This window comes from Lethenteron reissneri, chromosome 16 (assembly GCF_015708825.2).
Source record: "Lethenteron reissneri isolate LAM-NWPU_2019-01 chromosome 16, ASM1570882v1, whole genome shotgun sequence".
Classification (NCBI taxonomy): domain Eukaryota; kingdom Metazoa; phylum Chordata; class Hyperoartia; order Petromyzontiformes; family Petromyzontidae; genus Lethenteron; species Lethenteron reissneri.
The window spans coordinates 11,592,180-11,605,438 of NC_083794.1; the positions used below are offsets into that span (position 1 = coordinate 11,592,180).

The window sequence follows — 13,259 nt, forward strand, 5'->3', positions numbered from 1 at the left end:
ACACCCCTCTCAATCGCTGGAGGTGTTCTTCGAACGTTTTACCGAAAACAATGACATCGTCAAGGTAAATGAGGCACGTCTCCCACTGCAAGCCCGACAAAACCAATTCCATAAGACGCTGAAACGTCGCAGGAGAGGAGTGAAGTCCCATGGGTAACCGGTTAAACTGAAACAGGCCCCCTGGAGTCCGGAATGCAGTCTTAGGCTTAGACTCCTCGTCGAGTGGCAACTGCCAAAATCCGGACAATAAATCAAGAGTCGAAAAGTATCGCGCACCGGACAATGCGTCGAGAGACTCGTCCATCCTGGGGAGCGGATACGCGTCGGCCACCGAGATCTTATTCAGGCGGCGGAAATCGACGCAAAATCGCAGGGACCCGTCCTGCTTTTTAACGAGCACAATAGGTGCTCCCCAAGGACTGGAAGAAGGCGAAATAATGTCGGCTTCCAGCATATCGTTAACTGCCGACTGAACATGTTCCTTCTCAGCAGGACTCAGTCGGAAGGGATTTTGCCTGACCGGTGCCGCATCGCCCGTTTCAATGTGGTGGCGTAGCAGGTCCGTGCATCCGATATCATACTTATGTTTACTGAAGACATCCGAAAATTCAATCAGCAACCCGCGCAACGCACCCAACTGTAGCGCTGACAAATCGTCAGAGTCCGCGCACAGCATATCAATCCAATCTAGGTCCTCCTTTGATGGTACGCTATTCGTGGGGTTCGGATCAGCCTGCGCAACCAGCCTCTCCTCCGCAGGGACCCGTGCCGCGTGAGCCAGCACGGTGCCCTGCTGAATGACGGCCGGCCGCGCCCCAGCGTTTAAAACCATGACAAACGGATCCCTGTCTGCCCCAACCAAAGTGTGAGCCACCGATAAATCGAGACCTCCAACAGCCCTATTAGAAGGACCCAAAAGCATGGCCTGTTCCGAGGCCTCCTTCCCCCATGGCTTCCGTAACCGGAGGGGAATCAACATTTGTGAACCCGGGGGCACGTGCACGGTCTGTGTTGCTAACGCCTGAATGGTAGCGCACGCCGTCCGAATTACATTAGGGCTCGTCAAAAATGAAATACGGCGACCCGATGGTAGTTCAATGCAACGCTGATCAATGAGAATTTTGATGGGCATTTTCGCCAAAAAATCAGTGCCCAATAGGCAAGGAACCGCCAGGGAAGATGAAACGAAAACGGGTCCCGACAATTTGATATCACCAATGCAAATGGACGCCCTAATCTGACCGATAATGCCCAACGATCCCCCGTTTGCGGCGTAAAATGGCACATCCACCGGAAGAAGCGGACGACATTGTACCGGGAGAATATTATAAATGAGATCCGAAATAATAGTCGCCGATGCCCCCGTGTCCACTAACACCCTGACCTCGACCCCATCAATCGATCCGGTAACGACGGATGAACCCGCTGAGGCAGCCACTATTCTGTGCCCCAATTCCGACCATTTAATGTCTCCCCGGTCCCGGCCGAACCCCCCTCTCCGAACCGAATCCCCGAACTCTACTCGGCTCTCCCTCGTCGCAACGCGACGACCCATACGTGTCGAGTATGCGGGCCAAGCATGTGAGGTGCCGCGACTCGCCGGGGTTTGCAGTGATGACTTGGGGCCTTGGTCGTCGTCCAGCCGAGGTCCCATGGCGCGCTGACGTGGGGCGCGGCAACCGGAGGCCACGTGGCCACGAAGGCCGCAGTTATAGCAGGTGATGACAGTAGTCGGAGATCTCGGTTGCTCCAGCTTGCGGGCCGCTCGCAGAGGCGAACGACCCCCCGACCTCCAATCCCCCGCTCGTCCCGCGATGAACGCGTCCTCTCGTGGGCTGACGACTTGGGGCACGGTGTCAACCGGACCCGGAGTTGAGGCCACGGCAGCGTTGCAGACGACCCCCTGCTTTCGTTGAAGGACCTCGTGCGCTTGCATGCTCGTGGCGACCCGTAATGAAGAAATATCGGTGTCGTCGGCCGTGTTGATGGGGACCCCCAGGTCCTGCGCCAACTTGAGCAGCTGCTCCAAAACCATCGCATCTTGGCCCTCCTCGTCCATACGAGGGAACGCGGCGTCAGCGAGAGCGAGCAACGCCGTGCGGTAGGCGAGCACGGTCTCCGTGTCCGCCTTCCGTCTTGCGTAGAAATGATGGCGGCACGCCGAGGGAGGACCGTAGACTTTGGCCATGAGAGCCAGCGCATCCTTGAGCGTGGAGCGGTCCGACCTGCGTGCGGACGTGAAGGCCGCGAGCGCGTTGTCGTCCAGCATGGCAGGCAGTGCCCGCAGTGCCGTAGCGTCGGACCAGGCGGACATCTCTTGATGCGCCAAAAATCTGCGCTGAAATTGGCTCCAATCCCCGCCTTCCGCCTTGAATGCTGACAACGTGGGAAGGCGCTGCTGAAAGATAAAGTCGTCCTCCTCCTCGTGCTTCCTCTCTGCCCCCCCGTCGGTGTGTAAGATGGCGGCCCCAGTGGCGGGTGTGTGATGGCGGTCCGCCGCGCGCGTTGGTGACGTCAGCGGCCGCGCATGGAGAACCGCTGCCACGTGGTGATGGCCGTTCCCGCCAAAAGTTGGAGCGGATGAAATGGCGGGAATCGCCAAATCGTTTTGGCGGGAATCTGCAGGGCGATCCTGTAGCACGTCGGCCGCCGTCCCCGCTCCTCCCGACGAGCTGATCTCCGCCAAGATGGACGCGGCGGCGAGCAGCAGCTCCGCCAGACGGGAGTGTGCCTCGCGAAGCACGGTGTCAGTCCCCCGTCGCTCGACCGGCGCCGTCGGTGGATCCTGCCCCGTGGGCAGCTCCTCTTCCTCACCCCCTGATGCCCGCTGGCCCGCGTCGTCGAGGTTGTCCTCGTGGTCAATCCCGTGGGTCCGACGGTTCCTCCTTGTATCCATGCTTGGAGGACCGTTTCACTTCTGACGCCAGTTGAAGTATGGGAATTGACGGCAGGAACTTCTTGACGGGTAACACACTTTTATTAAATCCTTTAGGTCTCACAATACAACGTGTGGTCTCTCTTCTTCCTCCGACACACTCCACTAATCTCGTGTAAGCTCTAGGCCTCTGGCTACACCCGATACACTTGACTCGTGTAGACCCTATGCCTCTGGCTACACACAATATACTCGACTCGTGTAAGCCCTATGCCTCTGGCTACACAATACACTCGACTCGTGTAAGCCCTATGCCTCTGGCTACACAATACACTCGACTCGGGTAAGCCCTATGCCTCTGGATACACATAGTACATTCGGCTCGTGTAGACCTATGGCTACACCCACTACACTCGCCTCTGGGTTACACAGAGTCCCGGTCCCCTTAGGACAGCGGGGCTAGGTACCGCAGGGCTCTAGGTCTTCATCCCCGTCTTCCTTCTTCGCTGGTTACACACTGCCCTTACGCCTGTGTGCATCCCCTTTTATAGCCCCTGCTCACGAGGGACGGAGCTGATGCGGCGTCGACGTGAGCGTCGTTCCTTAATGACCCAATCACGACGCACTCTCTCTCAGCGCGTCACCGCCCACAGCCAATCGGTACCCCGTAACCCACGACCCCGCGCTGACCCCTGATCCTCCACCGTCAGCGCGCGTCACCACCTACACAGCCAATCATCACGCACTGTGCATACGATCCTTAATCCCAGCGCGTATCACCTCTACACTACTATGCCCGTGCATTATGCAGGATTAGCAGCATAAAAGGGAGGGGATATGGGAAATGCAGGTATGTGATTAGTACTACTTATGCCCGTGCATTATGCAGGATTAGCAGCATCAAAGGCAGGGGATAGGGGTAGCATTAATAAAGGGAAGGAGTGTTAACCTTTTATTCTGTATTCCGCTAAGCCCATGGAGCAACCGGCGGGAAAGGACGACTCCAGCCTTGCGCGCTGCCTCTCCACCTTCGACCTGGTGGCGCTGGGTGTGGGCAGCACGCTGGGAGCCGGCGCGTACGTCCTGGCCGGCGCGGTGGCGCGCCAGGACGCCGGCCCCTCCATCGTGCTGTCCTTCCTGGTGGCGGCGCTGGCGTCGGTGCTGGCCGGCCTGTGCTACGCCGAGTTCGGGGCGCGCGTGCCGCGCACGGGGTCCGCCTACCTCTACAGCTACGTGACCGTCGGCGAGCTGCTGGCCTTCATCACGGGCTGGAACCTCATCCTGTCGTACGTGATCGGTGCGTGCGCAACAACTACGCTCGTGCGTTTGAGATGTTCTCGCCGCTGGTGCAGGGTTGCCAAGCCACCTGCTTAGGTGCAAAACACTGGGACGTGCCATGGGGCTCGCGCACCTCAGAACTGTTTCAGCAATGCCTGCTTCTGCGGGGCTTTTCTTCAACACAGGGTGATGCGCTGCACTTGAAGGGTTTCAGAATGGTAACTTTGTCACGTGACACTGATTTGCGTAATCGAATGAAGGAGAGTGTTTGGGACGTTATCACATCGGTAATCCCATACAGGTGTTGCGTGGTAAGAAGGACGCGGAAGCCGGTCGTGTAGGGGCTGACGCCAAACTGTTTATTTAAGGGCTTGAGCCTAACTCGGGGGAAGGGGTTAACACAGAGTTATTAACTAATCTCCCCAAGGGGAAGGGTACTGGGAGTTCCCTACACCCTACCAGGCTATCAGGCTCTTCCCACAGCACTGACCGAGGGTTTAGCCAACTCGGCCAGCCGGGTAAAGCAGCCCCCTTTAACCTGGCTCTCAATCCTTTTATCCCGGAGCCTCCTACTCCCCTAACGCTCACTCCTCTGGCTCACGGCGAAGACCCCCGTCTACGTCACGGGTCTTCCCTCAAATACCCCGGGGGGCGTGACGTCACTTTCCTTGACGGCATTCCCCCCGAGGCAAGTGTGACCTGACGTCAGCACTCCACTCCTCAATACAGGTTAGAGCTCTTTGACTTCTTTCGACAAGAGAATTGGGATTTTGGCCCATGAACTGGGGTGTGAACATTATTGACTTCATTGTCTATTGTGAAGGCAAGCCGTAGCCAGTCATTCTCAACAACGATTATTTTGGCAGGGGGGTGCCATCACAATAAAGCCCCCCTAATCAAGACCACTGGGCTCCGCCACCCTCCCCGCCCCCACCTCCCCCAGGTTACCAAGGCCACAACATGCAAGACAGATCACATGTCCACGCCTCTAGTCAACGCGGTGTTAGTAAGGCATTCGTTTCACGTTTTGGATTGTGTTTTTCTTGTCGGAATATTATGCCAACTTTCCCCATGCACATTCTGAATTTGTGTCCTGCACGGTATCCATGCCGCAGCCTTATACCCCCCCCCGCAAAAGCGCTCTCTATCCTTCTAGGAGAGGGTGACCCACTGGTTGAGAACTGCTTTCCCACAAAAGGTGACTTGGGACATTTATTGCCAAATATTGGCCCCTTTCACAATGCACGCTGTTCTAGACCCCTCTGTGAATGTTTGACGTTCCCAGATCATGCTGTTCCGGGTAAAGCAGTTAAACCCGCGCCAAGGGAACATCCTTGACATCTGGACAATGACGAGATAGCGATGTAGAATTGTTTTTGAGTATGGTAATATACACGCAACTGTGTCTTAATGTGCATTGTTGAGTTACACAAATGATTGGTAAGAATGCGAGGCCTGCAAGCCGAGTGGAATATTTGATGTTTTTTATTATTCCATTCAGTGGCCCGCTCCAAACACCCTGAAATATGACGGGGATTTAGTGTATTCGTTGTGTTGCTCTGGTTTGTTTCTCTCAACAGTGAATTCCACGGATTGTGGCCAGTTGTAACCATGCTCAATTTGAGCGTCTCGTTGAATTATTATTATTATCATTATCATCTACCACTCCGTCAGCAGTGCTGTTTGTTGCCAGGCTGCTTGGTGTCTGGTGCTCGTTGGGCCCCGTACGCAGCAAACGCGACGGCACGGGAGGGCGCGAGCAGCGGGGTTTCAGACCCTCAGGGGTTTCAAGCATCTTCTTGGTTTTGTCGGTAAAGTCACGTAGAATGGAAATAATAAAATAATAAAAATAAAACATAATAAAATAATTCTCACGACGTTTCGGCCACGACGCAAGCAGCCGTCCTCAGGTGGAGAACAGGTCTGTCGAGAAGACAGGGTCTGAATTATTGTCATCATTATCATCTACCACTCCGTCAGCAGTGCTGTTTGTTGCCAGGCTGCTTGGCGTCCGGTCCTCGGTTTCAAGCACTCGATGTCCCCCCGTGGTGCAGGCACATCGAGCGTGGCGCGAGCCTGGAGCGCCAACTTCAACGACCTCATCGGGGGCCACATCAGCGCCTTCTTTGGCCAGCACATGGTGATGGACGCCCCGGGTCTGGCTCGCTACCCCGACGTCTTTGCCGCATTCATCATCATGCTGCTCGCCGGTGAGGGATCGACCGTTCCCCCGTGGTCGTCTTAACGTTTTCCAACTGTTGTTGAAGGCGTTGGCGCGGTAGGTCTGCCCGTCTGTTAGAGTCACGATGACTCGTAAAGAAATAATCGATTCTGATGCGGTATAAAGTTGTGTTGTTGTCAGGGGCTTACCCCGATTAAAGCGTTACCCTGCGCCCTCCCTGGAAGAGCCGCTATTTGAAGCTCATAGCGGCCACGTGACGTACCGCTTCTTGCACGCTCGCTTGACAATCACGTGTTGAAAAGCCGCCGGAGGATCCACGCGTGTGCATGGTTTTTATTCCTTGTTAATTTTGACTTGAAAGGCAATTTTTTTTTACGATTACTGACAGTGAAGTCATGATGAGGCACGCTGCATGAGCAATGTGCCAGAGGCCCTTACAATAATTGTGCAAATTGAACGCGATTGTTCAATTCTCACGATCGAAAAAGAAAACTCAAATGGAGTGAAATGTGTAAAAACCAGCGGTGTCTCAATAACCTGTTAGCGTTTCAATTTTATTTATTCTCATTTCCTGTGCGTAGTGTCTATGCTATATTGTGTTTCAACATTGTATGTGTTTTCCAATCCCTTACTGAGTGATTATCTAAAACTTCCCTTTGTTTTGACGCCTCAACACGCTCTGAAGGGGCCATACAAATGTATAACAATGATGATGATGATGAAACAAATCTCTTTACCCCAACTTGTAAAGTTCAATGAGCATAATGTATTGTCATGCAATGTATGTACTAAGGCAAACATGTTATTTCTGTTACTTAGCAGCAGCGCATATTTATTCTCGGCGTTATGGTAAAATGATACACGAAGGAAGTTACACGTCTTTGTCAGGGCAATGTTTGTGATTATGCTATTGTGTTGCACCGTGGTTTTGCAGACAAATTACTTTCATCAGGGCGAGGCTTAAGGGGCCGAGGGTGAAAGGAGGTTCGGTCTTTCGTTACACTCTCGTAATGCACTTATGCGCTCGCCGTGGGTTTGAGGTAGAGAAGATTAAATATTCACATCTTGTACCCGAAAGAGAAAATAATCTTCGGCAAAAGCGGTGCAGGTCGGGCAGAGGTCACAAACGGGTTTTGATTCCTTACCCGGCTACCCGTTCCCGGCCGTATCCGTACCCTACCCGGGTAGGGTACGGGTATCGGGTACCTGATTGCGACCTCTGGGATGAAGCCATGTTGCAGGCGCGGGTGGGTTGATTCTAGGAACTTGAATTGTGAGAAGAGACAAGACGTTGGGAAATGAGTGACAAACGGTGACTCACCAGTGACTCACGGCCTACCCGTACCCGGCCGCACCAGGGTCGCAAACGGGTACCCGTACCCTACTCGTACCCGGCCGGCTACGGGTAGGGTACGGGTATCGGGTACCTGATTGCGACCTCTGGGATGAAGCCATGTTGCAGGCGTGGGTGGGTTGATTCTAGGAACTTGAATTGTGAGAAGAGACAAGACGTTGGGAAATGAGTGACAAACGGTGACTCATCAGTGACTCACGGTCTACCCGTACCCGTACCTGGCCGCACCAGGGTCGCAAACGGTAGCCGGGTATCGGGTAGGGTACGGGTATCGGGTACCCGGTTGCGACCTTTGAGGTGGGGTTCGTGAATGAGCAGGGAGCCTTTTTCTCGTGTGTGTGGGGAGCAAAACCGCCGTGACGTTTCTCAAAATGCGCGGTGCACGCTAATCTCCTGGAATCAAGCCAGCCACTTCACAACGGACATCGTGTTCGCCCACGTTATTGTCAAGGCAGCTGTTGTCAAGCCACCGAACAAATGACCGATCCTTGCCTATATTTGAGAGCGAAGAGGCATTTTGGTGCCTTCTGAAGTCACTGCTGCATGATCATGCCGCCTTACATGTTGGTGACTCACAGTACTGTAATGGAGAAATGGGGACGCGACGCATAAACGCACAAACCCAGTGGTCAACGGGTTATCAGCGACGATGCTTGTGCACGTCTGCGTTGTCTTCCACGCAAAGGTGAGCGGTAGCGTAGCGGCTAGCGCTACGCTGCGCTGCGAACCCAGCGACCAACACTGAACCGGTCCTGGGCCTCCCCTAGGTCGACTCAGCCTAAAATTAGTATCTGGTGTGGTGTATAAACATCGCCACTGGGGAGACAAAGGCGGTCGGGCGTGGTGCTGGCCACCCACACCCTCGTGTGCTGTGCTGGCCTTCATAGGTGCTCGCTAACAGCACTTGCCCCAACAGTCTGTTATAGGCTATACGGGGCATTTTTGTCTTTGCTTTTTGTCTTCCACGCTTCTCTTAAAAGGGTGCCGTGATGGCGAGATGTTAACCACCTTGCCTGCTATACAGGAGGTTGTGGGTTCGATCCCAACCCTGTTGCGTGCTGTATATTTGGAGTTTACGTGTCTCTCTGTCCGTGATCGTGTGGATTTTTCTCCGGGCCCTCCGGTTTTCCCTCCACGTTTGGAAACGTGCGTTCGGAGTAGTTGACTGCTGTTATGCATTTCCACGTGATGAGCCACTTCTTTGAGCTATCATTTGTGGCCAGGCCACTTCTATAAAAGAGCTACGTAGCTCAGTGTGCCTTACCTGGTAAAAAAAAATATTTTTTCAAACCTTCATCGTCACAAGAGAAATTACACAAAAATAACCTTCATGCAACAACACACGTCGAAGTATATCCGGCCTCGGAATTGTTCGGGGGCTTCTTTGGACGCGCGGAGCAGGGATGTGGATGGCGGTAGGTGACGCCGCTCCCCAACGTTGCCGTGACCTCTCTCCGTTGACCCAGGGCTGCTCTCGTTCGGCGTGAAGGAGTCGGCCATCATCAACAAGGTGTTTACCTGCATCAACGCTCTGGTGCTTACCTTCGTCATTATCGCCGGCTTCATCAAGGGCGACACCAGTTACTGGCAGCTCTCGCCAGACGACGTGGCCAACCTCACACAGGCAATGTGAGTGCGTGTCGATGCATGCTTACATGTATGTATGTATGCACGGTACATGTATGTTTGTGAGGAGCGGTGGTGGTGGCGGTTAGCGCGCTGCGCTACGAACCCGGCAATCCGGGGCTCGATTCTCGCTCACGGTCAACGACCAGTGATGATTATCTGATTCTAGATTTGATGCTTTCGTGACTGCAAGGATTCATACTCTTAGTTCTTTCGGTAAAGTCACGTAGGTAAAAAATTTAATTAAAATTAATACAAATAAAATAACAAAATCACGACGTTTCGGAGGCAACACAAGTCTCCGTCATCAGGTGGGACCATCACATTGCATCTTGAATCCCTGCCTCACTTAATGCAGCAAATCTGGCTGTGACGGTCCCACCTGATGACGGAGACTTGTGTTGCTTTACCGAAAGAACTAAGCGTATAATTATCTGAACTGGGGCTAGGCCTCCCCCTAGGTCGACTCAGCCTCAAATGAGTATCTGGTGTGGTGTGTAAACATCGCCACTGGGGAGACAAAGGCAGCCGGGCATGGTGCTGCTCACCAACCCCTTCGTGTGCCGTGCCGATATTCAAAGGTGCTCGCCAACAGCGCTTGCTCCAACAGTGTTTTATGCTGTTTTTCTTTCACACCGTACACAGCCAGCCGTTTATAAATGGTACGTGTGGGTAGTGGTGGCATAGTGGTTTGCGCACTGTGCTATGAACCTGGCAATTCGAGGTCAATTTGCGGTCACGGCTGATATCAGTGGCAGTGATATCCGATCCAACTGGTGCAGTGTGTAAACATCAGCACTGGAGCAGCAAATGTGGCGGCCGGGTGTGGCGCTGACCACACGTGCACCATGCGGACCTTAATAAATTCGCAACAAACAGCACTTTCTGTTTGGCTGTATGGTATACTTTCTTTCTGGTGTTTAGACATCGCCGGGAGTGATTCTGGCCACCCCTCGGTGCACTCTACCGGCCTTCATACGTGCTCGCCAACAGTACTTGCACCAAAAAGTCTGTTAAGGGTATGCGGGGGTCCCTCGTCTTTGTGATTCTTGCACTGAGCTATGATTCCAACGAGCCAGGTTTGACTTTTAGACAGAATGCAATACGTGGGTAGCGGTTGGTATCGAACCCTTGCGTGGACATCTTCTGCATTGACTCCAGCTTAAGATGATTTATCTTAAGAAATTGTGTATAGTTTGGTACTGGAAAGACAAAGGTGGCCAGGCGCGTCATTCTGGCCACATCAACCTCTCGCGTACCAAATATAGGTGATTTATGTCGTCATGTTTACGTCGCATAACAATGGGTGAGTTGTTAACCACCGCTGTCAAAATAACTACTTTAATTTATCATATTCCTATTTGAATGTCGATGCCTCTTCTAGGAATGTCCCTGCAGGATTGAACTCTTCGAGTAGCTTTGGAGTGGGCGGCTTCATGCCGTACGGAGTGACAGGCATGCTGTCGGGAGCAGCCACCTGCTTCTATGCCTTTGTGGGATTCGACTGCATCGCCACCACCGGTACGGCTCACGTCAATCGAGATGCATCAGCTCATTCGCTCATTCATTGATTCGTGGGAAATTAGGAGAGTCTTGAGTTTGCATTCATTCACCTCCTGTTGATTACAGCCACCTCTCCCAGTGCGACGGTTGAAACAATGGGAACGTTTCCTAAAGATACCTTCTCCTCTGGCCACCCAGCTGTATAAATGGGCACACCCACAAGGCAGTCAATTTAGCAGGTTGTGTGTTGCAGAGTGTGGGTGCTGCTATCTCTTCTGGGACGTCTGGCCAGCATGGAAGAGAAGATAAATATACGTACGTATGTACGTATGTTTAACTTCTTTCGCGCATCCTTGGATCTTTCGGTAAAGTAACGTAGAAGGGAAATAATAAAATAATACAAATTAAACATGTTAAAATTCTCACGACGTTTCGGCCACGACACAAGCAGCCGTCCTCAGGTGAAGAACAGAGCTGTCGGAAAGACAGCGTCCTGAGGACGGCTGCTTGTGTTGTGGCCGAAACGTCGTGAGAATTGTATAAAGTTAAATTTATTTTATTATATTATTTCCCTTCTACGTGACTTTACCGAAAGATCCAAGAATATGAATCCCTGCAGTCACGAAAGCTTTAAATCGAAATTTCTTTCGCATCGTACATATCGGCCAACCGTGCTAATCGGAGGGATTCTCTTGAGCTGCCTCTGCCAACAGTGACGTGACCAAGTGACTTCGGGGGCTGCACCTCTAGCCGTTACCTACCTCCACACGTGACACTTGACCTCTGCGACCTCCACATGTGACACTTGACCTCTGCGACCTCCACACGTGACACTTGACCTCTGCGACCTCCACACGTGACACTTGACCTCTGCGACCTCCACACATGACACTTGACCTCTGCGACCTCCACACGTGATACTTGACCTCTGCGACCTCCACATGTGATACTTGACCTCTGCGACCTCAACATGTGACACTTGACCTCTGCGACCTCCACACGTGACACTTGACCCCTGCGACCTCCACACGTGACACTTGACCTCTGCGACCTCCACACGTGACACTTGACCCTGCGACCCCTCCACCCCTAGGCGAGGAGGTGCGCAATCCTCAGCGTGCCATCCCCTTTGGCATCGTGGCGTCGTTGCTGCTCTGCTTCTTGGCGTACTTTGGCGTGTCGGCCGCCCTCACGCTGCTCATGCCCTACTGCCTGTTGGATCCCAACAACCCGCTGCCCGTCGCTTTTCAGTTTGTGGGCTGGGGACCTGCACGCTATGCCGTGGCAGCTGGCGCGCTGTGTGCCCTCTCCGCCAGGTATGACCCTGTCGCCACGATTGTTCCACTGCTGGATGAAGGCCTCTCGAAGCCGTCAACATTTATTACGGTGCTGTGATGCAACGATCCAGCAAATGAGTCGATTTCATTCTTACATTTCCATCGCGGACGATCTGTCGCGCGAATTCGCTCATTTGGTGTGACGTAATATATTTAGTTTACCCAGGAAAGCCTCATTGAGTCTCAGAACTCTTTTTTAGAAGGGTCGTTCATTAAAATGTTTGTCTAATTCCGTGAACGAGTGTTTGGCATGTAGTAGGAAAACTGGAGTACCCAGAAAAAAAAACCACGCCAGAAATGTGGGAGCACTCAATGCTCCGGACAGACAGATTCAGTAACCGATTGATTCATTGCTATTTCCAAGTCACCTCACAACCTAAAGGGAGTTTCCCACTCACGTACAAATCAGGCGCAATCCATCTCAGCTTACGAGATCCGACGAGATTGGACAGGGTGGTTTGGTCACCGGCGTTGATGTGCAGAATTGAACAGGTGAAAACAAGTCGTAAGTGTTTGATGTATGTATAGCAATCATCCCTCCACTGCAAATCAAATGTCGCGATTTAAAAACAAATCAGCGAGAAGCCATCACCAGATGGGTTGTGTTAATGATTTATATTCCGAAAAAGAAAAGCAACACTGATCTCATTGTGCCTTGTTTTTTTTTCCCTCACCGAGTTTAGATTTTTATTATAAACGTGTTGCTACAAAAAACGTCTTCGCCTTGCCTGTCCCACCCTGCCCCACCCTGCCCCACCCTGCCCACCCTATCCTACCCACCGTGCCCTGCCCCAGCATGTTGGGCAGCATGTTTCCCCTACCCCGGATTATGTACGCGATGGCACGGGACGGGCTGCTTTTCCGCTACCTGGCACGAGTCAGCGAGCGGCGGACGCCTGTTGCCGCAACACTCTCCGCCGGATGCCTCGCCGGTAATTAAAATAACGGCAATCATTAAGTTCGAAGAAATACAATCCCAACGAAGATCATTATACTGGTAGGAACCACCTGGTTCCACCAGCCCACAGGGGATTATTGTGTCCGTCCGTCCGTCGTGCATCCAAAAATGGGAGGGGTGGGGCTGGGTGGAGAGGGGAGGGTGGG

At 52.9% G+C, this 13,259-nt stretch overlaps 1 protein-coding gene across 1 annotated transcript in view; it reads left to right on the top strand.

The window, feature by feature from the left end:
• Window positions 1–13,259, top strand: part of LOC133342992 (cationic amino acid transporter 2-like) — a 38,395-nt gene that overhangs the window by 17,367 nt on the left and 7,769 nt on the right. Inside the window, exons 3-8 of the mRNA XM_061552412.1 lie at window positions 3,848–4,172; window positions 6,208–6,363; window positions 9,156–9,318; window positions 10,700–10,836; window positions 11,912–12,134; window positions 12,951–13,087. Coding sequence (XP_061408396.1) covers window positions 3,848–4,172; window positions 6,208–6,363; window positions 9,156–9,318; window positions 10,700–10,836; window positions 11,912–12,134; window positions 12,951–13,087 — 1,141 coding nt within the window. The remainder of the gene's footprint in view (window positions 1–3,847; window positions 4,173–6,207; window positions 6,364–9,155; window positions 9,319–10,699; window positions 10,837–11,911; window positions 12,135–12,950; window positions 13,088–13,259) is intronic.